Source organism: Jatropha curcas, chromosome 7 (genome assembly GCF_041381405.1).
Source record: "Jatropha curcas cultivar XTBG-Jc1 chromosome 7, XTBG_Jcur_1.0, whole genome shotgun sequence".
NCBI classification, from domain to species: Eukaryota; Viridiplantae; Streptophyta; class Magnoliopsida; order Malpighiales; family Euphorbiaceae; genus Jatropha; species Jatropha curcas.
This window is the reverse complement of record NC_143157.1, coordinates 26266534-26291971: the sequence shown is the minus strand read 5'-3', so window position 1 is coordinate 26291971 and position 25438 is coordinate 26266534. Positions and strand designations below refer to the sequence as shown.

General features: G+C 33.1%; 4 protein-coding genes across 4 annotated transcripts; 3 read left to right on the top strand and 1 right to left on the bottom strand.

The window, feature by feature from the left end:
* The first annotated feature begins 1518 nt into the window (after positions 1-1518).
* LOC105650379 (cytochrome b5) lies at positions 1519-4829 on the top strand. The gene is made up of 3 exons (XM_012237270.4): positions 1519-1749; positions 4199-4265; positions 4343-4829. The coding sequence occupies exons 1-3, from the start codon at positions 1663-1665 to the stop codon at positions 4591-4593; spliced, it is 405 nt and encodes a 134-aa protein (XP_012092660.1). The 5' UTR covers positions 1519-1662; the 3' UTR covers positions 4594-4829.
* Positions 4830-7776: 2947 nt separating this feature from the next.
* Positions 7777-11986, top strand: KAB1 (potassium channel beta subunit 1). The gene is made up of 5 exons (XM_012237269.4): positions 7777-8255; positions 9039-9234; positions 9967-10110; positions 10757-10921; positions 11562-11986. Exons 1-5 carry the CDS (start codon positions 7888-7890, stop codon positions 11673-11675), a joined length of 987 nt encoding a protein of 328 aa, XP_012092659.1. The 5' UTR covers positions 7777-7887; the 3' UTR covers positions 11676-11986.
* A 124-nt stretch (positions 11987-12110) lies between these two features.
* LOC105650377 (PB1 domain-containing protein tyrosine kinase) lies at positions 12111-18645 on the top strand. The gene is made up of 10 exons (XM_012237268.4): positions 12111-12768; positions 13097-15628; positions 15721-16053; positions 16145-16231; positions 16620-16772; positions 17054-17217; positions 17294-17441; positions 17567-17689; positions 17809-17896; positions 18257-18645. The coding sequence occupies exons 2-10, from the start codon at positions 13571-13573 to the stop codon at positions 18442-18444; spliced, it is 3342 nt and encodes a 1113-aa protein (XP_012092658.1). The 5' UTR covers positions 12111-12768; positions 13097-13570; the 3' UTR covers positions 18445-18645.
* Positions 18646-22069: 3424 nt separating this feature from the next.
* On the bottom strand, positions 22070-24338 carry NCED6 (nine-cis-epoxycarotenoid dioxygenase 6). Its single transcript, XM_012237280.4, has one exon. The coding sequence runs from the start codon at positions 24086-24088 to the stop codon at positions 22259-22261; it is 1830 nt and encodes a 609-aa protein (XP_012092670.1). The 5' UTR covers positions 24089-24338; the 3' UTR covers positions 22070-22258.
* Positions 24339-25438: the final 1100 nt, after the last annotated feature.

The following is a 25438-nucleotide window of genomic DNA, read 5'->3' as shown; positions in this document are numbered from 1 at the left end:
CCCGAGCTAGTAGGCTTCATCCCCTGTACACTCAAATCTACAATTTAAGTTTGATAAATGAGAAAAAAATCTAATAAATTAATAGTTTTGATTCAAGAAAATTAAAAAATTATCGATCTTTCAGTGTTCTTTTTATTTTTTATTTTTAGAACTACAGGCTAATCCTAACCACATCTTTTTTTATTTTCAGTCGATTTCGATTTTTGAAGTAGAAAATTCAAAATTGAACTCATCTATTTTGATTTCAATCCCAAAATAGAAATTTGGAATTGAATTAGGCACCTCTAATTTTAGACCGATCATAACTAGTGGCCAGCCACCGCTATGTGTGCATTTCTTACCTACCACGTTGCAACTGCCATGTTGGCAAATTAATGGATTGGTAATTTATGCACCAGAAAAAATTTCTTAGAATTTATCCATCTCTTTCCTATATTCCCTCGTTTCATATTCTGTATCATCAAATAGATTAAGAAAATTTAATTAATATAATTAAAATATGATTTTTATTTCATTTTTTCTAATATTATCTTTGATATTAATATTCATAAAAATTAAATGATCAAATAGTAAACTATTATTGAAATTAATCAAACATTTAATTAGATAAAGTTTTTATTGGAAGATTTAAGTACGATATGTGAATTTTATTTATATCAAGATATAACTAATGACAATACAGTAGTTTGACTATTGTATTTATTGACAAAAAACATTAAATAAGGTAATATAGTAAATTTCAAATATTATTTACTTTCAAAACAAGAAATAAAAGACAGTTGAAAAGGAAAAGTAAAATAAAACTTACAGGAATAAGATATAACATTGAAATATACATTATTAAAATTATTAAGGATTTTAGGATTACAATTGACAGCGCTTTATGTTTAGTAAACTCCTAGATAATTAATCCATTTGACTAATACAACCAATACTTAAATCTTACTTACCAAATTCTAAGAGTCAGAGCTACCCATTTATAACTTATACCTAAACTTAGAAAGAACACATTTTTGGAGATATCATATTAAAATCCTAAATTACAATTGGTGGAAAATATTTATATATTTATTAGTATTATTAATTAAAATTTGACTTTTACAATTCTTTGATTTTAAATTGTTTGTGAACATAAATTAATAGTTATTCAAACTGAGAAAGAAGAATTCTTAACAAAAGAAGAAGAAAAGGACGAATCATTTTGGTGGAGAAAACAAGAAATTGAGAAGTAGAATTAGTAGATTGCAGTTACTTGTTAATAATGGTTATGAAGAAGAGAAACTAACCAACCATTCAGATTTCAGAGTCACTGCTAGTTTACTACTACCCACTACCGAGTACCAACTAACAATTTTTGTCACAGTATGTATTTTGATAGCCCACACCAAAGGTAAAGTCATTATCTATCGCACCTACCATCCACCAAAGCTAATTGAATGACCACGCTGCTCGCTGTCTCATTAAATTGCTTTCTTTCTTCTGTCTCGTCAGTTGCCACACGCCAACTCTCTTCGATCTTTCTTTATTGCCCAGCGTCCTAATTTCGGTTACCCTTTACAGCTCTCTTTTCTTTCCTTTGATATCTAGTAGATCCAGAGTCAAAGATCTCTGCTTTTTATAAAAGCAGACCCAGTTTTCCTACAAATAGGAATAAGAAAGCAAATGGGTGGTGAAGAGAAAGTTTTCACCTTGGCTGAAGTGTCCGAGCATAACACTCCAAAGGACTGTTGGCTGATTATCGACGGCAAGGTGATCTTTTTCTGTTCTTTTTTTTATTTTTCATTTTTTCTTCTTGACATTTTTTTTTTGGCTCTTTGCATGTTTTCTTGTGAATTTTATGATTTGATCTTTTTGACCCTTGTGGGATCTTTAATTGTGATTGAGTTGATTTGGGATGTGTGCGTGTGTTTTTTCTTTCTTGATGCTCTATTGGACTCTTGTCCTTGTCCTTCATTTTACATAGTAGCATTATCATTGGATCTATGTAGTTATTTTTAATATGTAATGCCTCAAAGGTCAAAGAGTTTAGAAGGCTAATTTGGTAGCTGATTGCTTTCATTTTGACTATTGCAGCATGCATGGAAGGGGATTGCATGAGTTCAATTATTTCTTTTTTAAATTCTGCATATTGTGTGACATTTTGTATAGATTGAAATTTGGAAGTGATTGCTTTTTCATGAAATTGATCATTTATTGGTTCTTCTACATTCCGGTTCATGCTTATTTCATTCATGGTACGTCATATGTAGTTTTGATTTGTAATTTCTTGGTTAACTGGAGGCCTTTTTTTCATTATCTAGTACCAAGCCTTCTTCACTTGATCAATTTGGTCAAGTTTTGACATCAATATACTTTAAGGAATGAACTCTCCCAAAGTTCTAACAATATTAAGTCCAGTTGAATTCTGGTTTAAGTATCAAGGCCTTAGATTATGGTGATGTGGTATTGTGATTTTATCCTTCCATGTGATTAAATAGGTTTCTGAAGAGGTGGAAAAGGGAATTAAAATAGTAATTTTCCAGTTCTTGATCTTTTTTTGCTATTCTTTTGGATTGTGCAAATACACGGAGGAATTCTGTGTTCTAAGCCAACTAATGGAGAGGAGATACTCTGTTCTAAGCCAACTAATGTAGCTGTCTATAAAGAGTCGTAAATTGTATAGCTTTTTTACTGGTTGTCATAAATCATATGAGTTACTGACATTGTTTTCCATGAGGAAAACTTCAAAATGCAAACATTAAATTGGATCTTGGTTTTCTTTTAATATATTGTCGGAATTGAGAACTATAATGCTTAATCTCTGCAAGATGTGTTCTATAAAAAGATTTCTTCATTTTAGCAATTATGCTATTTGAATATTTTAGTTAGACTACTTTATTATGAGCCAACAGAAAGATTTTTCTGGTATCAGGTCTTATATTTGGGTCTAGTTTATTGTTCTGATGACGATTATCGTCAAATGTCAAAACTTAAGTACGTGAGCTCTGAACTATCTCAGTTGAAGATGACTTCCCCCAGTATATATATATATATATATATATATATATATATATCGGAAATTTTGCTGCTCTCTGGCACATCTGAGTAATTCTGAATCCTAGCAGCTTAGTTGTAATTAAGCTAAATCTACCAAAAGCAGGGGTGGAAGTAGATTTTAAGTATTGTGGGGCCGAAAAATAAAAATAGAGAAAAAAAAATTGATAGTAAAATTTGGGGTGAATGGATTTTTTCAGGGGAGAAAAATTTAGGGGAGGGGGGCAACATAAATATTTTTGAAACAATATATAAAATTTAGAGGGGAAAATTATAATTTGAAAAGTTTGGGGGCCCCAAACAGCAATGTGGATCCGCTGACCAAAAGTATGATGTTTGGAGAAATTTGGGTACACGCAAGCCAATATAAAAAAGAAAGTTGAAAAAAGATGGTCACAGGTGGTTGAATGGTTTCAAACTTTACCCATATTGTGTTCTTGTTCATCCATTATTCATTCCTAACACCATTTGACTTAAGCTCCAGTATCCTTAAAAAATTTAATAAAAACAAGAACAAATGTTAGCTGTTATATGCATTTTTTCTTTTGTCCACTGTCCCATTGTCAACTTACCTATTGTATAGGACCCTAAGCACATATCTGTACATATATAGATTCAAAGTCAATATAAATTAAACTTAAAATTTTTCCTAACACCCCAATCCTTCAGCTGTACCCATGAGGTATTTATGCTTCCTTACAAAAAGGCTGCAAAGAAGACTTTAGTTAGAATGCTGAGCTTCTTTGTAGTATTCTAATTGCTGAAGTATGAAGTGTTTTGTAGGATAACTTGTTTTTACTTTCATGTTTAATTAGGACTATCTTTTAATTTTTCCATATTTCTGCAATAATACATTCTTCGATGTCCAATATTTTGAAGAAATAGGTGTTTCCATGACACGACTATCCACATTTGTTTTCTGTTTCTTGTAGTCTCTATTTCACAATTGTGCATCTTCAGGACACAAGCAATAGGAAACCTTTCTCTTTTTACATGGATCGAAATTTCTTCTATGACTGGCTATTTAATCTCATATAAATAGTTTTGAGTTTGAAACATAGCGTAAATCCATTAATTTTTCAACTTTCTATCCTTCTGTGTTACATTAAGGGGCTCCAGAAAATTGGTTTTACATCTCTGAGCTATTCCGAATTTGTTAAAACAGGTTTACGATGTGACAAAGTTTTTGGATGACCATCCTGGCGGTGATGAGGTTTTGTTGTCGGCCACAGGTACAGTATCAGTTGTAGCCCTTTGAAGCAAAAATGAATAGATAGGATTAAGTTTGACAATGTTACTTGTAATTCAGGGAAGGATGCAACTGATGATTTTGAGGATGTGGGTCATAGCACGAGCGCCAAAGAAATGATGGATCAATACTATGTTGGAAAGATTGATCCCTCAACAATCCCCCAGAAGACTACATATAAACCTCCAAAGCAACCTCATTACAATCAGGATAAGACTTCTGAATTCATTATCAAGCTCCTGCAATTTCTAGTTCCCCTTGCTATATTGGGTTTGGCTTTCGGCGTCCGCATCTACACAAAATCAGCTTAAAGATCCTGATCACCTTACTATGGAAAACAAAACATTTCAAAATCTATTTCTTTTATTAGAGCATTTTCTGTCCTTGTTTAAACCTAGCATTTAAGCTTGTTTCATTGTTGTCTCTTTATATCACTGCATGATCCATGATAGTGTAGGCAAAACTATGGTGTTGCTGATGGCTACCCCAGTTATCTATTTCCAGCTCTTGGTTATTTGAAATGGAAAATACACTAAACTGAACCAAATTTAGTAGTACAATTAAATCCAACCGGGTTTAGCTGTTTTTGAGCAAATTTTGGGTTTGATAAAAATAGAACTGAACCGAAAACAGGTCCTTGTCCGGAAATAGCTTTTCTCGTAGCGTTAGCGGCAATGCAGCGTTTATAATTATACATACACTTATTTCAGTTTCGTGGTCTGGCTACGTGGAAAGCTTTGTCTTTGTATTTTAACTTTAGTGGTTGAGTTAGTGCCGTTGTGCTCACGCAAGTGTCCTAATCTTCAACCTTTCTTGCTAATTAAATAACTATTTAAACTACATTCGTGGATCTGTTGAAAATGACTGGCTGGCATAATTTGAAAGAGGATTTGTTTGTTGACAAAAAAAATTAGTGTTCCAACTTCCAATAATATTATGGATAAATTATTAGAGTCAAATTCTAAGGACTAAATAGTAATTTACTTATCTTACTTGCTATTATTTTCTTTTTGGTTTTTTCCACGCTGTCGCTTTTGTGCTTATTGTGGCATGTGCGACTTTTAGTCCAAATGAAGATCAATTTGATTGCGTGGCATCCCACTAAACTATTAGTTTAAGTCAAAATTCATTTTATTGGACTAAAACTGAAATTTCAATTTGTACGACTTGATTGGGTTATTTTTAAAAATATATTATTATCATAATTTTGAAAGTGGAAATTTAAGAGCAATAATTAGGTAAAGACAAAAAAATTATTTTTATTATTTATTAGAAAGTAAAAATAATATCTAACAGTTCTATCTAATTTACGAGAATTGCTAGATTTTTTTAAAAAAAATTATGCAGATAAATTCCCTATAATTTATTTACGATATTTAGAATTTTATATTATTCTAATAAAATGTGAGGAAATTTATCACAGATATTATTAAAAGAAATAAAGCCTCGTTTTTTTTATAATTGAAAAAAAAAATTCGGAGGTTTTGTTCACATGCCATTGATTCTCTGACACAGGCGTGGAGCTTCACGCAACAGCTGATGCTTCTCTGCGATCAAGCACACAACATGTCTCTTGCAACTCGTATAATTATAAATATATTGATTTTTAAATTAAAATTCCAAGATATGCTAGAAGATCTTTTGGAGGGCCAGGTTATTTGCAATGATTCTATTAGTAAAATTATTAATATCAGGTACCTGTTGAACAGTTGACAATTGTGTAAATTTATTTCTAATAAATGTAATTTTGTGATTTGTGAAATGGATCGAATGATTAAGCGATGAATATATAATTTATGTTTCATTTGATGTAAATGAATTTAAAAATTATTTATAAGTGATTCAATTGAATTTTTATTTTTTTATATATATTTAACTTAAAGTATGTAATTCAATTGAATTTCAATCTTACACATTTTTTAGAATATTTTATGACATTTTAAACTTTTTAAGAGACTCCTTATATCACTAAAATTAAAGATTTTGAAAAATACTGTGTACTTTTCTTCATTAATAATAATAACTTTTAAGATATACATATAAAATATCGATTTGATATGTAGTTAGTATAATTTTTTTAAAATAATTTTGACATTTTTTAAGTATTAAATAAATAACTAATTAATGCAATTTTAGAAGTTGAAGTATTTAATGTGTTGAATTTGAAATATTTAATAGGTTCATTTTTATAAGTGTCTACTAGGTTGAATTAAAAATTAATAGTGCCATTTTTTTAAAAGTATACAGGTGAATTAATATATTTTGCCTTTAAATTTTATATGAGCATGTTTGGAATAAATTGAGATTGCAAATTTATTTATTTTTATTTTCCATCAAAAATCTTTGAAATAATAATTTTATAAAAGACTAAAAAGATGGATAATTTTATATTTTTTATTATTTAATTTTGTGGAATATATTTAGAAACTTCATCAATAAAATTTAATTTACTTATATATATCGAATTATATATGATTGAGTTTGTAAAATTAATTTTCAAATACAAAAATTTATATTTATAAATAAATGAATTTTGGTAATTTTTATATGGAATTTATTTATTTTAAACAGGGAGTTAATAAATCTTTAGGTAGATAAATGTATTTTTATTAATTCTAATTTTATTGATTAAAATATAAATAAATTTTTCTTAATTGAATATGTTAATAATTGAAATTGAAATACATTTCTCGTTCAAATAGATCAGCAATGCAAATTTAAAAATAAATAATTCATTGATTGAATAGAGTAATAATCGAAATTGAAATACGTTAATAATAAAATTAAATTGATAAAAAATATTTTATTAATTAATAATTTTGAAATTAAAACTAATAATTAAATAGAAATCTATAAAAAAATTATTTATTAATTGAATAGACTAATAATTAAATTGAAATACTATCAATACTTAAGTATATTAATAACTAATGATTTTTAAATTATATATTTTTTAATCTTCTAATATTTAACATAGCATTTTTAAATGTATTAAAAAATCATAATATTTAACAAAAAATTAAACACACCTAAGATAATTTGATAGACATATATATGCATATTATAAAGGCAAAAATTAAATTTTAGGAATAATTCCTTTTAAATTAATCTCAATGATAACCTTTTTCAATAAAAAGGAGAAAACATCATAAATAATTTTTTTATAAAATACGTTTTATTTTAAGTAATTTTTATTTTATTGACATCATCATTGTTGATAAATTTAATAAGAGAAAATTTTTCTTATTCAAAAATAATTATTGTTTTCTTAATTTGCTAACACTAATTTAAATTCGTAACAAAAGAATCTGGTGTAGTTTTAAATAAATAAACAGACAGATATCAGAAAAGATCAGCGCCAAAAATCCAGAGATCACAGAGGGATCATTCGCCGACAGATCCGGGCGCTAATCACATTAAACTCTACACACGCGTAGGACCAACCACACACAATTATTTCCTCTCGGCTCTCGAACAGTGAGTAGTGCGTATTTGCACCAGTGTACCTACTTTGTCTGTTCCACCTCCGTTCTACGCTTATTTTCAAGTCTCTCTAAACTCTCCTGCGGGTCGATCTCCATTTCCGTATCTCCCTATTCAAAAAAATGCAGTACAAGAACCTAGGTCGGTCTGGGCTCAAGGTCAGCCAGCTCTCCTATGGCGCTTGGGTAAGCTTTGGTAACCAGCTCGATGTCAAGGAGGCAAAGTCCCTCTTACAGTGTTGCAGAGACCATGGTGTTAATTTCTTTGATAACGCAGAGGTTTATGCCAATGGAAGAGCTGAGGAGATCATGGGCCAGGCGATCCGCGAGCTCGGATGGAAGCGGTCGGATGTCGTCGTGTCTACTAAGATCTTTTGGGGAGGTTCTGGCCCTAATGATAAGGGGTTGTCCCGGAAACATATTGTGGAGGGCACGAAAGCTTCGCTTAAGAGGCTTGATATGGATTATGTTGATGTGATTTATTGCCACCGGTTAGTTTCTGTCGTTGCCTTTATTTTTCTTCCTCGTTCTTTTAATTTTCCGCTTTCGTTTGGTTTTCTTTTTCAATTGATATGTTTGACAGTCACTTTTCTCTGGGTTCTGGAGTATTAGTTGGTTTTGGTGGAAGTCGTGATTTCGTGATTGATTTGTGTTATTATGATTTGGCTTGTTGATTTTTTCTGATTTAACTAGTAAGAAGCTAGATAAGAAAAAAGTCGTTTGGTTTATGCGCTGTTTGCTATTGATTTCTGTTTGATGCTGTATGGGTCTTTTTTTGGATTTTTTTTTTGTCATCCGGAGTAATTTGTTAATTAGTAGGTCTTTTAACAGTATTTGGGTACTATTACTCTATCAGGACATGGTTGATGTGCCGACCACTGAGATGGTTTGCTTCTGATTTTAGTATTTTGTGGTATCTCATATATTTAATTCTTTTTATGTATGCTTTTCTAATGTGGTTTTCTAGGCTCGTATAAAGTTCTTCCAGCAGAGATGCTATTTGGATTTTGCAGATATGAATTATAATTTACAGCGAATTGAATAGCAATTGTTGTAGTTTTGCTGTTTGTTTTTTTAATTGGTTGATTATGGTTGAAGAATTCTTGTTTGGAAGGTTCATTGACAGGGGTTCATTTGGTGCTGTTATTGCCCCGACACCATTTAAAATTTCTTTTTTTAACTTGTTTTTTACCATAATTGTTAGTTATTCTATTTAATTTTTTAAAGGTTCATTGAGGAGGGTTAATTCATTTGAATTTAATCTGCTGTAACAGGCCTGACTCATCAACACCAATTGAAGAAACGGTGAGGGCAATGAATTATGTGATTGATAAGGGGTGGGCATTTTATTGGGGCACTAGTGAGTGGTCTGCCCAGCAGATCACTGAAGCGTGGGGCATTGCAGAAAGATTGGACTTGGTGGGACCAATTGTTGAGCAACCAGAGTATAATCTACTATCAAGGCACAAGGTGAGGGGTTAATCAAAATTTCAGGTCTGAAATATTTGACTTTTGGTTGTGGCAGCGAGAGGATCTATCACACTTTGTGCATATTAATAATTATTTACGTTTGATGGAAATGGGCTTACTTTGTTTTTTCTTTTTTGGGTTCACAAACTTGAGATGAATAAGTTTTTTTGGCTGTTTTTATTGTTCTATTTTGAACCAATTTAGCCAAACTGTTTCCTCCTGAAGAATGTTTCAATTTCAATGAATAACCTTAATTAGCAAGAATCAATAATCAAGACATTCTGGAATTGAATTGTGTTTGAGAGCCCTAAGGTTGAACACTGAAACCGTATGATGAGTAAGCAAGATCTTTTGTGGGGTGTTAGCCTGCAAGTGTGGATGCTTTTGCATGAGCACTTGCAACAACAACAGAGCCAAATAGATTATGTGACAACAACAACAGAGCCAAATAAATTTGTAAGCTGAAGGAGGTGCCTTTTCTTTGAAAAAGGCTTTTTGTGGCTTTGGGTCTTGGAGCTGATGAACTGTATAATCCCCCGTTAATACACATCTTTTAACTTTTGAAGGTGTGTTTCACACCTTCAAAGTTCCGTGGTTTGCCTCTTAAATTGGGGTTTCTTTTCATTTCCTGCATGTGTTTGTTTATGAATCCTTATAATGTTTATGGAAAAGTTTTTGAGTTTTGGCTTATACTATTCATTTATGACCTGCTCAAATCTTACATGGATACAGGTCGAGTCAGAGTATCTCCCTCTATATACCAACTATGGCCTTGGTCTCACCACATGGAGTCCACTTGCATCTGGGGTGCTCACAGGAAAATACAGCAAGGGAGCTATACCTCCTGATAGTCGGTTTGCTTTAGAAAATTACAAAGTAAGGCTTGTTTGGATTTATGATATTGATGGCAGAATCTTCCACTTTTTTTAAGGTCTTTTCAACAATTGTCAATGGTTTTGACCAACATTTCCACCTCTAGCAGTTCCTTAATGTTCTAGTCTCCTCCTTAATGATTATTGACTTCAGTCTTCACTTATTTTTTTCTTTTTTTTTGTTTTTTGAGTCATCGAATATAATCTGAACTTCCAATTATACTACATTGCTATATTTATTAAGGTCAATTTCCTTATCTAAAGCTGCATACTTAGTCATCTTTTTAATATTGGTGGAGCTTCCCTGTCATTTTTTTTTCTTTCCAATGACTCTTGTGTACTGAGTGCTTAATACTGTTATGAACTGATCTCTGCATCTTTATGTTGCAACTGATATAATTTGTGTACAGAAAAGTGATGAAGCCTGTGAGTCTTGTTTGATAATAATGCCAAATTAATAGCTCATGGTTCAAATATTTCTTTTGTATTAATAATGATGTTTGTATATCTATTGTCCAGCTTAGACTTTAATAGTTTCTTCATGCATATATTCTAGTGTTTAGTTTGTGGAATTCAGCTGCAATTATGTTCTGTTTATCCCAAAATTTTGTTTCTGCGTACAACACTTAAACTAATTTTATGCTTTGTAGAACCTTGCTAGCCGATCACTGGTTGACGATGTTTTGAAAAAGGTTAATGGACTGAAGCCAATTGCTGATGAACTGGGTGTGCCTTTATCTCAACTTGCAATTGCATGGTGTGCTGCTAATCCCAATGTCTCATCAGTTATTACTGGTGCTACAAGGGAGTCTCAGGTCAGTTTTAAAAAGCCCAAAACATCACATCTTTTGTTTTCAAGGGTACTTCTCTTGGGGTGATGCTATACTTGTCTTGGATCCTAATTTTGTTATTAAACTACTGGTTTTGAATAAAATATTTAAGTTTGAAGGTTTTGCTGTGAACTTAAACTGAAGAACAAATTTATTTGTATCACACTTAAAAAATAGGCTCCTATTCAGAAAAGACTTCACAAACCAACCAAGATGGTCCTGCTGACTAGGATGTATGAGTGTTTTTTGTAATTGACCTATTTTGTTTGTGACTCTTCAACTTCACGAATCTCTTCCCCCTTCTAATGCTACCTTCAATGGAAAATCTTGACAATAAAACTTCCGGAAATTGCATTTGTCAGGTGAAATACTTCCCTAAATAATAGATGCTTGTGCAATCACTAGCCTGTATGAAAATTAAAACTCAATTCCTAATGGCGCAGCTGCTTTCTATCATCGTTTGTACTTTGTTGCGTGTCTTGTTTGCGTCAACAAGTTGATGCAGATATCTATAGGATTCTTTTCTTTGTCAAAACTTTCTTCTCTCTCTCTATTTGAAGTGAGATTTCCATTTCATATAAAAACTTCTTGGTGCTATGGATGAATGTGATTTTCTGCTATGCAGATTCATGAGAACATGAAAGCTATCGACGTGATCCCCTTGTTAACTCCTGCCGTGATGGAGAAGATTGAGGCTGTTGTTCAAACCAAGCCAAAACGTCCAGATTCTTATAGGTAATCAGGTGGCATTATTGCTTTCACAGTTTCTGCGTGTATTGGAAAAGCAGAGCTCGCAGCTTAGTCTTGTCAACGACCAACTGGGTCTGCTCTATTGTTTCGAACTAGTTCTGTTGTCAAGTAGTTACTGAAATCTGCCATTGGTTTTCATTTATTGGAGGTTATCCTTTTATGTTGATGATTGTTGGTGGTGGGCCGTTGGATGTCCATTGATGAGGTTCATGATGCTGAATTGGTAGTCATGATATTTGGTGTACATGAAATAACAATGTTTCTTTCTTCTCTTATGCAAGAATTTCCCTCTTTATATTATATATGGCTGAATTTGTTGTGGAAAATTCTAAAATAAAGGGATAAAACAGTAAATAAATTTTGTGACAGTTTTTTTTAAAGTAATCATTACAACAAAAGATTATTTTTGTTGAATCATTAGTAGGTTTTCTAGTGGGTGCTAACGTGTCATATATAGGACCCACACTAATTAGCTTTGATGGTTTAGTTTCTTTTGTGCGGTAGCCTTCATTTCAAAACTCTTACCCTTTCGGTTATTCTAGTTCGAAAAGAGTGGAGGAGTGGAATCATTGGTATATGTAATGGAAAAAAAAAAAAAAAAATTAATCAAAAGAAAAATTACTATATAAAAATTGAGCTGATTAACTATGTAAATATAAAATTATCAATAATATCAAAACGAATTATTATATTTTTATTAGTGAATAATTTTTTCTACTTTGCAATAATGGATAATTTTATATATTTGATGGCAAAAATAGAATAATCCTCTAAAAAAGAAAAAGGGGAAAGGGTAAAAACCATAAATTTCCTTTTCAAGAGATTAGTTTGCAGTTAGGGGCTTAGGGCCCTCTCCATATTTGTCTAAGTGTAGCCGCGTTATTTTAAGCGCCTTGTCTCCGACCCTCATGCAACGGCTTCTCTTTCTCTCCTCTTTCTCCATCAAAGCCCACATTTCTTTAACAAAACCAAAATTCAAACTCTAAATTTTCTTTTTTGGGTTTCATCCAGCTCGAGACAATATTGTTCTTCTTCATGGCTAAAATCTCTACGTGAAACATCAAGTTTCAACAAATAACCAGGTACCCTTTTCGCTATTCCTGTCTTTCTTTAACGTACTTCAATTTTCATTATCTCTCTTGTTACGTTCATGTATCTGTTAAAGAACAGCATCTTAATTTTGATTTTATTTCATATCCATTTTTGTTTTTGAATTTTGTGACCATAAATTTAATCATTCTTGGAGTTTCCTGCTTACGCAAGACGTGAACAATTCACCTCCCATAGATTCTTGGTTGCGATGTGAAGCTTACTTTTGAAATATGATTTGACATATTGTTTTTATATTTGCGATGTGAAGCTTAATTATCGATTGAAAGTCTCTATTTTTAACAGTCTCTATTTTCACAGGGGGAAAAAAAAAAAGTTTCCATATGAGACTCCGGCAATATGTCGATTGATGGATGATCGTGCAAGGAAAATTAGATTAATGAGGTGGTCATAAATTTTATTATTATGATTTTGGGTGAATATTTGTACATGTGGCCTGGAGTTGGATAAATATACATATCTTCAAGGATATAATTCATGGTATAAGGATTTTATTGATTTTATTTTGTTGGGAAGATCGGGGAATTTATGGATATTAGATAATAACTAAATAATATAGTAATGAAACTTTCGCCATTCTTGGTGACAACCAAGTTGACATCATGAACGTAAATATTGGATAGTGTCATAAAAGAAGAATAATTCAAATATTGTCTGGTCTGATTGGAGAAGCATAAGGAAGTTCAAGATTATTAAGGAAACAAGAGTTGGTAATGTATTGATTAATTGTATGCCTCTATTTATAGATATATTGAGTAAGACTTGTTTGATACCATGATAAGAGAGTCCCCTGGTGGTTTAGGCCAGCAGTTTTATGTAGATACGGCCAAGGTTTTGTCTAATGATAGATACCCAGAAGATAGGCATCATCATGATGATGATGATGGTGTTTGTGCACAGACAGGTGAAGAATTTTCTACTGAATTTTTGCGTGATCGCATTGCTCTAAGAAGGGTGGCAGATCATAGCCAGCTAATACACATGACATCTAACTATAATCAGCACCATCAGATGGTTTATGAGGATCTTTCCAATTTTCATGGGATTTGGAGAAAAAACTCGGGACTTGATGCCTTAGATTTTGTTTCCAGGGCAGGACATCCAGTTGAACTAGATCATAGGGCTTATCCAGATCATATGAGCAGGTGCCAATGGGAATATAGTGGCAGTGGACAAAACCCTGTCAAATACACTGGTGAAATGAATACTGATCGACTTAATCCTCCCCTTAAATATGCGGCGGAGTCCCATCCATCGTATCACCCTTATGGAACTGATGTTATGGAAAGTTCTTTCTTGGGAAAAATGAAATTTTTATGCAGCTTTGGGGGGAAGATATTACCTAGGCCAAGTGACGGAAAGCTTAGGTATGTTGGTGGAGAGACAAGGATTATATCCATCAAGAAAACTGTTAAATGGGATGAACTTGCAAGGAAAACTTTGGCAATTTGCAACCAACCACACACGATCAAGTACCAGCTCCCTGGTGAGGATCTTGATGCCCTTATTTCTGTATGTTCCAATGAAGATCTACATCATATGATGGAAGAATATCGAGAACTAGAACGAAATGGAGGCTCACAAAGACTGCGGATATTTCTCATTCCCTCTGGTGAACCTGATAGCCCAAATTCATTCGAGGGAAAGATTCTACAACAGAATGACCAATATGTTGTTGCTGTTAATGGCAGGCCAGATCTAAGTCCCATGAAGACTAGACAACCAATGCAGTTGGGAACCAATTCAGATATTTATGCATTTGACAGTAAGGATTCTAGTCAAACTTCCGCATTTGCAAGTCCTGCTCTTCGGGTTCTCACTAAAGTTCAGAACCCGGGCACGCCTTTCAATCAATCTCCTCCCCTATCTCCAGTTACAATTCGGCATGGAGATCACAAGAATTCAAACATGCATTTTTATGTTGATCGATCGTATCCCGAGGGTAATGAAACCACTAGTCCTTTGACCATGGACAAAAGTCCATTTGACAATTCATTTCACCCTCATCCCTCTATAAATTATAATAAAATTCCTCAAGGACTAGTACCATTAATGAGCTACCATCATCATCACCAATATTTTGTAGAAACTGACCACAGTAACAAACCATCGTTACATCATTTTCACAATCGTAGTCCAAGTGAAGATTTTCTTCCACATCATCTATATGTTCAAAGTGACATGAATTCAGATAGACCTAGGCTTAAGGAAAGGGCACTTTCTGACTCACGGTTGCAGGAACATGATGAAACACCAAAATATTACATGGAAGAAGCAATTAGCCCATTATCAACATGGATTGATTCAAATTGCCCACACGAGCCAGTGATGTGGCAAGGTTTAATGAATGAGAAATGCGAAGCAGATAAGCATGATAATCAATGCACCTTCAACACACCAGAGAAAATTGACTTGAATAAAGAGTTGTTGAAGCGAGTAGACAGTAGAGTTACTTGCTCCGATGGAGGCAGAAAACAATGTGAAGGGAACATATTGAACAATGATTCCATAGAGTGTATCGACTTACTGAAAACAGATCACCTTCCAAGTGTTCAACGCCACCAAAAAGATTCACTAGCATCTAAAAGAATGGTTTGCACAAATCAAGTTAATGTTTTGGAAAATTCTGTAGATAACATGAGGGAGCATCTCCAGGATTGCCAATTAGGAACTGCCACACCTACACCTCTCTTGCATTTTGGGAACCAAAATGCGACTGAGGATCAGCAGTGTTCTATGACACAGAGAAAAAATGGTCAAAAGCCTTCTGGTTGGCTACGTGGATATCAAAATCCTCCACCATGTGACCAAAAACCAAAAGCTCAGGACTCTGTAAGTACAGCTCTCTTTTATAGGAAATTTTTGCTTATCTGGACTTAATCTTGCATGAAGAATACCATCCAATTTTTAATTATGTCTTTCAGAAATCAGCTAAGAATGCTGCTACAAGTAGAATGTTTTATCTGTACGATGAAGACCCTGTGGATTGTCGTGATGACAAGGTTGAAATTGAAAATAACGGCTTCAGGAGACAAGCATATGATGAACCAATGATTAAGAATGCTCCACAACGCCTAGACTATCCCCATGGGAATGAGGAATCAGTTGTAATTGTTGAAGATGTAACTGGTACCACACCTCCAGATATTCCATTGGCTTTGAGAGTTGTCCCACATGTAGAACAAGAGGCCGCAGATGAATTCCCAGATCATAGAGATTCTGAGACAGAAAGCACAATTCAAGGATCTGAATATGAGGTACCATATCTTTTTCCTTTCGAGTGAATACTATTAATACATAGTAAAACGTTTGGTGGTAAATTTGACCTTTTTACGATGCATTTCTTAGCATTCAAATGTTGACGGCAGAAATACTGAGGAGTCTATTAGTGATGCTGCAATGGCTGAAATGGAAGCAGGCATCTATGGGTTGCAGGTATGGAACTATCATATTGTTCAATTATCCACAATTAATATTAACTTCCCTGTTAGACATTAACAGCATTCTTGTGATTGGACTGCGAGAGAAATATGTATACATCCAGTTTTTTCAATTTTCAATTCCCCAGCGTCATGTGTAGTTGTGACCATGAAGTTCTTTCTTCTTATGATAAATTTGCATTTAATTTTCAGTGGAGATTCTTGGAGCATTGATTAGCATTATCAACATAAAGATTTTAAAAGTTCCTTTTAATGGGAACTTGTGCTTTAGAATGTGAAATATCCCATTTATTTTTCATTAAACAATTTCTCGTCTGTCTCTGTCTAAAAGAAAAGTTTCGAAGTATTATTTTTAACTAAATGCTTTAGGTGCTAATGTGCAGATTATAAAGAATGTTGATATTGAAGAACTAAAAGAGTTAGGATCTGGTACTTTTGGAACTGTTTATTATGGGAAGTGGAGGGGTACTGATGTTGCTATTAAGAGGATCAAAAAGAGTTGTTTTTCAGGAAGATCATCAGAGCAAGAGCGGCTGGTGCGTCTCCTAAAATTCCTTCATCAGTATTAAAGCTTATAATTCTTTTCCATTTCATTTTAACTATGGATATACACCCTAAGAATTCATAGATAAATAAAATATGTATTGGAGTTCAAAATTTAAAGATGATCAAAAATAAAAAGTTCACTCAATCAAGTGAATTGAACATTTGGATGACCTAGAGAATAGATTAGTAGTATACATTCCAGCCTTTCTTTTAAAGATAGGTTTTCAGAATCTTGCGGGACTCAAAATCCAAACCCTCTCTTTCTGTGCAGATCAAAGACTTCTGGAGAGAGGCGCAGATCCTATCAAATCTTCACCATCCTAATGTGGTAGCATTTTATGGTGTAGTCCCTGATGGACCTGGGGGAACAATGGCGACTGTTACTGAATATATGGTTAATGGATCATTGAGGCATGTCTTACAAAAGAAGGACAAGTAAGTTAATCCATATACGTTTCTTTTATCTTGTACCCTGGTTATCATGTAGGCTTATGGAGCCTTGGTCTTGCAGAGCACTTGATCGTCGTAAAAAGCTTATGATTGCACTGGATGCAGCTTTTGGCATGGAATATCTACATCTGAAAGATATTGTTCATTTTGATTTGAAGTGTGATAATTTGCTTGTGAATTTGAGAGATTCACAACGACCCATTTGCAAGGTAAATGATCACAGTTTCTTCTACAGTCTTAATTAGAATATTAAAGTCACATCCTCTTTTTTCTTTTTATTCACCAATCAATGGTATGCAAATGCAGTAGTTAAGGAAATTGTCTGCTTTTTCAGGTTGGAGATTTTGGTTTGTCAAGAATTAAACGCAATACACTCGTATCCGGTGGGGTGCGTGGAACCCTTCCATGGATGGCACCAGAATTACTCGATGGCAGCAGCAATCGAGTCTCTGAGAAGGTTAAGACCTTATGCAAACACCTAGAATTTTATATAATGGAGTTTTGAGTATATGAAAAATGAACCAATTACTCGTTCAAAAATATATGACTTCATTTTGAAGTACTGTTCTTTTGCAGGTTGATGTTTACTCATTTGGTATTGCAATGTGGGAGATTTTGACTGGTGAAGAGCCATATGCCAACATGCATTGCGGTGCTATCATAGGTATGCTTTTGGTCGATTGCTGACAATGGTTTTACGTTACTGTTTTCTAAATTTTGTGTCTAAATACTATTCTTAATTCACTTTGGGATAACATCAACACATGAAAATAAACTGCTATATGAATTACATTTGCATGTGCTTTCTTCACGTCTTTGTCATCTTCGATCTAAACTATGTGAAAGTGCTTATTGTCGTCTTTGACTTAAAGTGGTATGAAAAATGCTCTTATTCCTTCCTGAGGTAACCATAATTTTTAGCGGTGCGTGCCATAATTGTTTTTTTTAGCATTCTACTAGTATTCCCTCTTCATATGATTCTTGTTAAATTTGGCTTAAAACCTTACCTTACCTTTGCTTGAAGGCGGAATCGTAAGTAACACGCTTAGGCCTCAGATACCAGAAGACTGTGATTCTGAGTGGAAAAAGTTGATGGAAGAATGCTGGTCTTTCAACCCAGCAGCAAGGCCATCATTTACAGAAATAACAAACAGGCTGCGGTTTATGTCAATGGCACTCCAACCGAAGCGGCGGAATCTTGCAAATAAATGAAAACTGCGTTTCCATGTAAGCCACAAGGATAAAACTCTCGTGTACATGTAAAAGGTTAAGTAGGCAAATGTGTTTAAAGATTTAGCTGACTTTCTTAAGGAGCTATATTACAAGCCATATCCATGGAGATAAGCATCTTCTAGACCGAAAATATGAATATATTTTCATATTCAAGTATTTATTTATTTATCTATTTTCAATTTACATATGGGTTTTCGCACTTAGTATCAGATAAAGGTTTTCCAACAGCGTTCGCGATCTAAGTTTGGAATTTCAATTATCTATTTTTTAAGATTTATATAAAAATTAATATTTAATACTTCAATATTGATTTAAGTTGCAAGTCAAATCAATTAAAATCCCACCAGCACCCAATTGCCATTGAGATGCTAAATTAGGAATTTTAAGGTACTAAGAAAATGTTTATGACTTTGCAACTTGCAACTTTTTTTGCTGGCATAATCAAATTTGCACTGAAATAGAGGTCCATCTACCTTTGTCTCCCATTTTTTTTTCCTCCACCAATTTTCTTCTTTCCTGCAAATTGAAACACAAAATATTTGCAAGCTCTTTCTTCTTTTCCCCTATCATTTTGTCTACCCACTATACAATCTCACAGATGCTTTTTCCTAAATCATGTCCCCCATTATTTAATAAAATATTTTTAATAAATTAATATCATTGCTCAACTTTTATATAGTTTATGAACTTTTCACAATAAATATGCAATAAATTATTTAAAATTATACTTCTTTCTGATAATTTTCATAGACATTATTATTTTCTAGCAATCAAAGCAAAATCTTTCATGTTCCTACTACGCATAAAACTTTGAGATAAATATACATCAATTACAATGCATATTCATCCTACGTGTCAAAATATATAAATAAAATTTTTCATGAAAATAAAATTCATTATTACCTAACAATAAATTCAAGTTCGAATCTTTTCTAATATTAAAAAAATTCATTATTAATAATAATCAATCCATCGTATTTATTACTCGTCTAATATTAACAATGAACTAGCCAATAAGCATTTATGGAGAAAGCAACTATAAATTTATAAAATAAGATTATGTCATAGCTAAAGACTACAAAGGGTGTTAAAATACTAGTTAGAAATAATAATAATAATAATAATAATAATAATAATAATAATCGATAATAAAGTGGCTATTTTCAATATATTATAAAATTGAAAGGGTTAGTATCTAAATTGCACTTTTTATTCTTTCGTTTCAGAAAAGACTCAAAAAACAATAAAAAAAGAAAAATTGGTTCTCCTTTGAGAATTTAATGGAGCAATTATTTTGTTGCATGCAACTTTAGGACAAGCAAGCATTTCCCTTGTTGTGGAATGATTAGTTGTCGTTTCTATAGTTGTGGAATGATTAGTTGTCGTTTCTATAGTAAGTCAATGATTAATGTTCACCTTTTCTTTTTTCCTTTCTTCTTTCGGCTTGTCAACATGAAAAGATTTCGAAAAATAATAAAAGAAAAGAAACGTTTTTTTTTTTGTTTTTTTAATTTAGTCAACGTGTTGGACAGATTAGAAAGCAAAGAGACACCACTACCTCCATGGAATCACTACGTGCATGATTATTACGAAGCAACTTGAACTGATATAAGGGCACCACGTCTGATTCTACTCCAATCTTTATCTCCAACTCAAAAAAAAAAAAAAAAAAAAAATATAAATAAATCAACCCTTCATAAAAATACATATAATGTATATAGTGTGGTTAGATAAAACCCAATGAATTAGTAAAAACTACAAAAAAACTATCGAAGTTGAAAATTTTTTTACTATCATTCAGCCTGAAATGAAATATAATATATAATTAAATATAATAAGATTTGAATATTGACGTAACGATTGAGTATCGGTGACGGGTGGGCAATCGTCGATCTGACGTGGAACGGCATTAACCAATAAAATGGTTGGGTTTGATGTACGTGAGTTGGAGAAGCATTAAACTGATATTAACAGGTAATGATTTGTGGGTTTTGCACCCAGTTGAGCCGATAACATGTGAGATAATATTCAAGGAAACAAAAGCATCCTTCGAATGTCTTTAATTGCTGTCGGAGCTTCCAATGTTCTCCACATGATATGTTAGAGATAATCCAACAATCCACTAACAATGCAGGAAAAATATTTTAAAAAGAAAAAGAAAAAGAAAAAACTCAACCGTTTTGATTGATTGAGCTGACCACGTCACATTCAGTTTTAAAATGTGATTAAAGAAAACCTATTTTTATTATTTATATTATTTAATGACATATGGTTTATATTTTATAACCGTGTTTGAAATTTGAGAGAGTAATTTTTTTTAACATTTGATGAAACGATAGTTATACTGTTAACGGATAACTAATTTTGTTCATCATGCTGTTAGATTGGTTTGGTGTAATAGATAAACGTTTCCGCTAATAGAATCGCGGCACACGAGGTGACGGGTCCTAAATTGTCAATCCGAGGTGGAACAGCATTAACCGAAAAATGGGTGGGTTGGAGTGCCTGAGTTGGACAAGCATTAAGCTGATATTAACAAATAGTACGAATTTGTGGGTTTTGCACCCAATTGACCCAAAATCGTGTGTCCTTCGAATGTTATGAATTGCTGTCGGAGCATTTAGGCCCAATCACGACAATGTAGACAAATGCACACCTCATTATTATGAGTATTAAGAATAATCTCGTTTTAAAATTTTGTAATAATCTCGTAATTTTTAATGCTAAATTTAAATATATTTTATCTCTAAAATCATGGATATATGTATCTAATTCATTTTAATTTTTCTGTTTCCTTGCCTTATTTCATATACATGTATTGGAACACAACCAAGAAAAAAAAAAAAAAAAACGCATGATAGAAAAAAATTGTTGACATTCCCGTTTTTCTTTCTTTCCTTTTTTTTTTTTTTTTTGGGTAAATTCTCCTGAAAATTTCTAAGTTTTGGCTTCGGATATAATATGACTCGTGTTACAAACTAAAAGTTATGACAACGAACTAAAAGAGTTGACCCAGAAAAAGAAAAATACACCTAAATCGATTTAAAATCGTCGGTTCAAACCAATGATCAAATCCAATTTGAATTATGTCCCTAAACATTTGAAAAATAATTGAGAGATTTTTTTATTAATTGTTTTCTTAATTTTTCATCAAATATATATCAATTTTGTAATTATTAAAAATAAAAAAGATATAAAAGTATGATTTTATTCGATTCAAATAATGAATCAAACATGAAAATTGAAAGGTGACTAATTATTTAATTTTAATTTTTAATCAAATATAAAAAATCAATTTTGATATTTAATCGAATGTGGAAATCAATTTCGTTTTTTTACACGGAAATTAAAACCAAAACCGAATTATTTCTTTGAGAAAGAAATGTTCATAAAACACTGAAATCAAATCAAAACCATGATGTGCTAGAATCGTACCGGAACTAGAATTGGCTCAAAACAACGGTTCAAAACCGATTGAAATTGACTAAAATTTTTTTGAAATCGTCGGTTAACTGAACTGGTATGCCTGGATCCTATGTAGCAAAAAATGTAAGAAGGTCACACTTGGAAAACGGTATAATCAATGAACTCCATAAAAGCATATCCATAAATTATAAAAATTACATCAAAATATAATAAAAACAAGTATACATACATCTATACATATTCTGTACATACATCATACATGAAGATTTTTCTTTTAGTTAATTTGATTATTTATAAAGTCATGCTTTGCTTATATACAAAAATACAATTAAAAATTAATCCAAGCTCATTAGTTTTAATTAATTAATTAATATGGTTCTTGTACCTTTAACTCATCTTCAGTTACGAAAGTACCATGAAACCCATAAGGCACTCTACTGGGCAACCTTACCGAAGCTACTTGCTCCATGTCCAATGCATTTACTATTACCAACTCAGACTTCTCTTTTATCTCATCTCTCACATACCCTATTATATATCCTTCACCTTCATTGACTTCACCTCCTTCTGCCACAAAAAATGGCTCGCCACCGAATTTTCCTTTACCGTATTCAAACTTTGTCACTTCTCCGGTTTCCAAATCAACCCTAGCAATACCGCAACACTTCGGCCATGGTTCTGCTATTGCCAAGTAAACGAACTGGGTTTTCTCACCCAAAAGTTTCCGGTTTACTACACCCACTTCCAAATTCATACCTGATACTAGAGTCTTCATAGTCGACTCTCCGGCCCTCAAGTTAAACCGGATTTCGGTTAATTCAATTTGAACTGGAATTTCCGATTCACTGAACATGGAATCTGGCGGGTTCATGCATGACCCGATAACAACGATAATGTCATCACCGTTGTCGGAAATTTCTTCCCATGCGTTATATAAATGGAAGCAAAAGCAATTTGGCACATCAACCCATTGGATTCTTGATTCGCTCATGTCATTTTTGGACAAAATCCCAAATCTTGAAGTCTTTTCTTTGTCGTATATTACGGGTGACCCACCCCGAATCATCTCGGTTAACTTGAATACAACTTGATGATCCGGGATTATTACAAAATTACGTGAAACTGCGAAGTCGTGGATCATGGTTGGCTGGTCCAAGGTAATGCTGAGGTCACGTGACTTTTTACCGTGCTTGTCGAACTTGATGTATTTCAAGTACGGTTTTTTTATTACGTTGCAACTCAGTGCATGCAAATCGCCGGTGATAGGGTCCACTTTAGGGTGTGCAATCATGGGACCATCGAGTTGATTGTGAAAACTGAACCGTCCAACCGTTTCAAGATCACCATCATCAATGATCTTTACCTGATAAGGAAGATCTTCTTCCGACATGGCCAATAATCGTCCGTTAAAATAAATTAACCCAGCATTTGCCACGCCACTGCCACGTGATCCGTCAACCAAGCCAACACCAGCTCGAGCCATGAACAACATGAGCCGAGCCAAGCCCAAGGGTCCATGCAACTCACCTATCGGCTTGGGAAAAAGCGGCCTACCCAATGCAGCTTCTTGCTCCAGCCGGCTCGTACGTGTATACCTGCAGCTATAACTGGCTTGGTTCCCAGATCCCAAGGTTACAGCATGAATCATACCATCGCCATCAAACAAGTGGTGTCCACCTTTGGGTTCATACACAGGATTAGCGCCGTTGCGTAAATAAACGCCACGTAGGCATTCCGGAATCTGGCCCACAACCTCCAGACCGTGACGAACGGGAAACTCCTGAACCGGCGCGAAATTACCCGATATTTGAACCACCGGGTCAACCGATTTAGGTAAAACTTGGTTTCTCTCCAACATTAAAATTATTGACGACTCTATTGTGTCCAGAGCTGAGGCTGCAAGCATTTGTAAAGGATTTAAACCAATTGGAAAGTTAGTTTTTTGTCGTGGGGTGAATATAAATTCAGGTTCTGACGATGGTGGCGCCACTTCTGGTAATGGTGGCGTTAATGGAGTTGGTGGTGAGAGCGGCAACCTTGTGCGATGAATTATTTTTTCAGAAGGGTTAACGAGGGTTCTACAAGTGATGAAAGGTGTGTTATTGTCGTTTTGTTTTGTGGGTTTTCGAAATTGAGTTCGAGTCTTAGGGTTTGAGGTGGTGGTGGTGAAGGTGAAGTGATTAAACGAAGCATGCATGGTTAGAATAAGAGGGAGGGAGGATTTGGGAAAATAATTAAGATTAAAAAAGAATTGAGGAGGTGCTTTGAATCAGTTATGTTGGATGATTTATATAAAGGAAAATGTTTCAGCCTTTCAAGTGGTAGGTGGTTTCTGGTAATCCCTAGTACAAAAGAGCTATCAAGTGGCGTTTGACGGTTTAGACACGTGGAGATGAAATAGAAGAATCGAGGGAGGTGCTTCCATCTAACTATGATAACTTAGAAAAATAACAGCAACATAAAAATAATTTTCTTATAAAAAATTTGTTAAAATAATTTGAATAATTAATTACTTCCCTTTTTTATTCTTTTGCAATAAGGAGAAAAACACCATAATTACGAACAAGAACGTAAATAAGCTACATTATTAGATTATGATCAAGTCAAGAAGAATATCAATTAGAGGTGTCTTATAAAATTAAAATTGTACACCCATAGAGAGGCGCTTAAAAAGCAAATTTAAATATCAACTGAATACATATAAGAGTGACATTTCGGTCGATTCGGTTGAAATCGAACTGAATCAATTAAAATTGATAAAACTGAATTATATAGTATAATGAATCTATCTATACGATTTGTGGATAGAAACTGAGTCAAATTAAATTAAATCAGTTTGGTTCGATTCGGTTCATTGTATTCGGTCTACAACAATAATTTAGATTTTTTAAAATAAAGGGGAAAACACAGTGAAAGTAATTGCATTCATAATTCGGTATAAATAATTCATTAAAACACATTAGAAGTTTCATCAATAATAATCATACGAGTTTAATTTCTCTCTTATAACATTTTGATCAACTTTCCAACTATCCACACTCTCATTTCCAACAGTCAGTTGCAAAGATAATAATGTTTGACTTGTGTCTACTTTATTTTCATTATATTTGCATGCAAACATGTGATTTTCTAAGTGAAGTTGTGCCAATTTTTTTTTTTTTTTTAATCACAATAGAATTTTCTTTCCAATAATTATACTTGCCTTTTTGCTTTCCCTCAGCATCCACAAATTTAGAGAAATGATCCCAAATTTCAGATCTTAGCTTTATTGCTTTTCTCTTCATTTTGGTGGGTGCTTCAATTTCGATTGGTTGGCTTGGTGTAGTTCCTATTGATTCTGTATCTACCATCTAAAAGTAAAAATAGAAAATCAAACAACTATATAATCAATACACTTACATGCTTCATGTTGTAGTAGGAAAACTAAAAAGTTGCATTTGTAACACGAAGAACCGGTAATATAATCAATAACGGTATATTAAATTTGAATATTTAGTAATTTTTTTATATTTATTGGATAATTACATTTAATTATTTATTTAGCCAT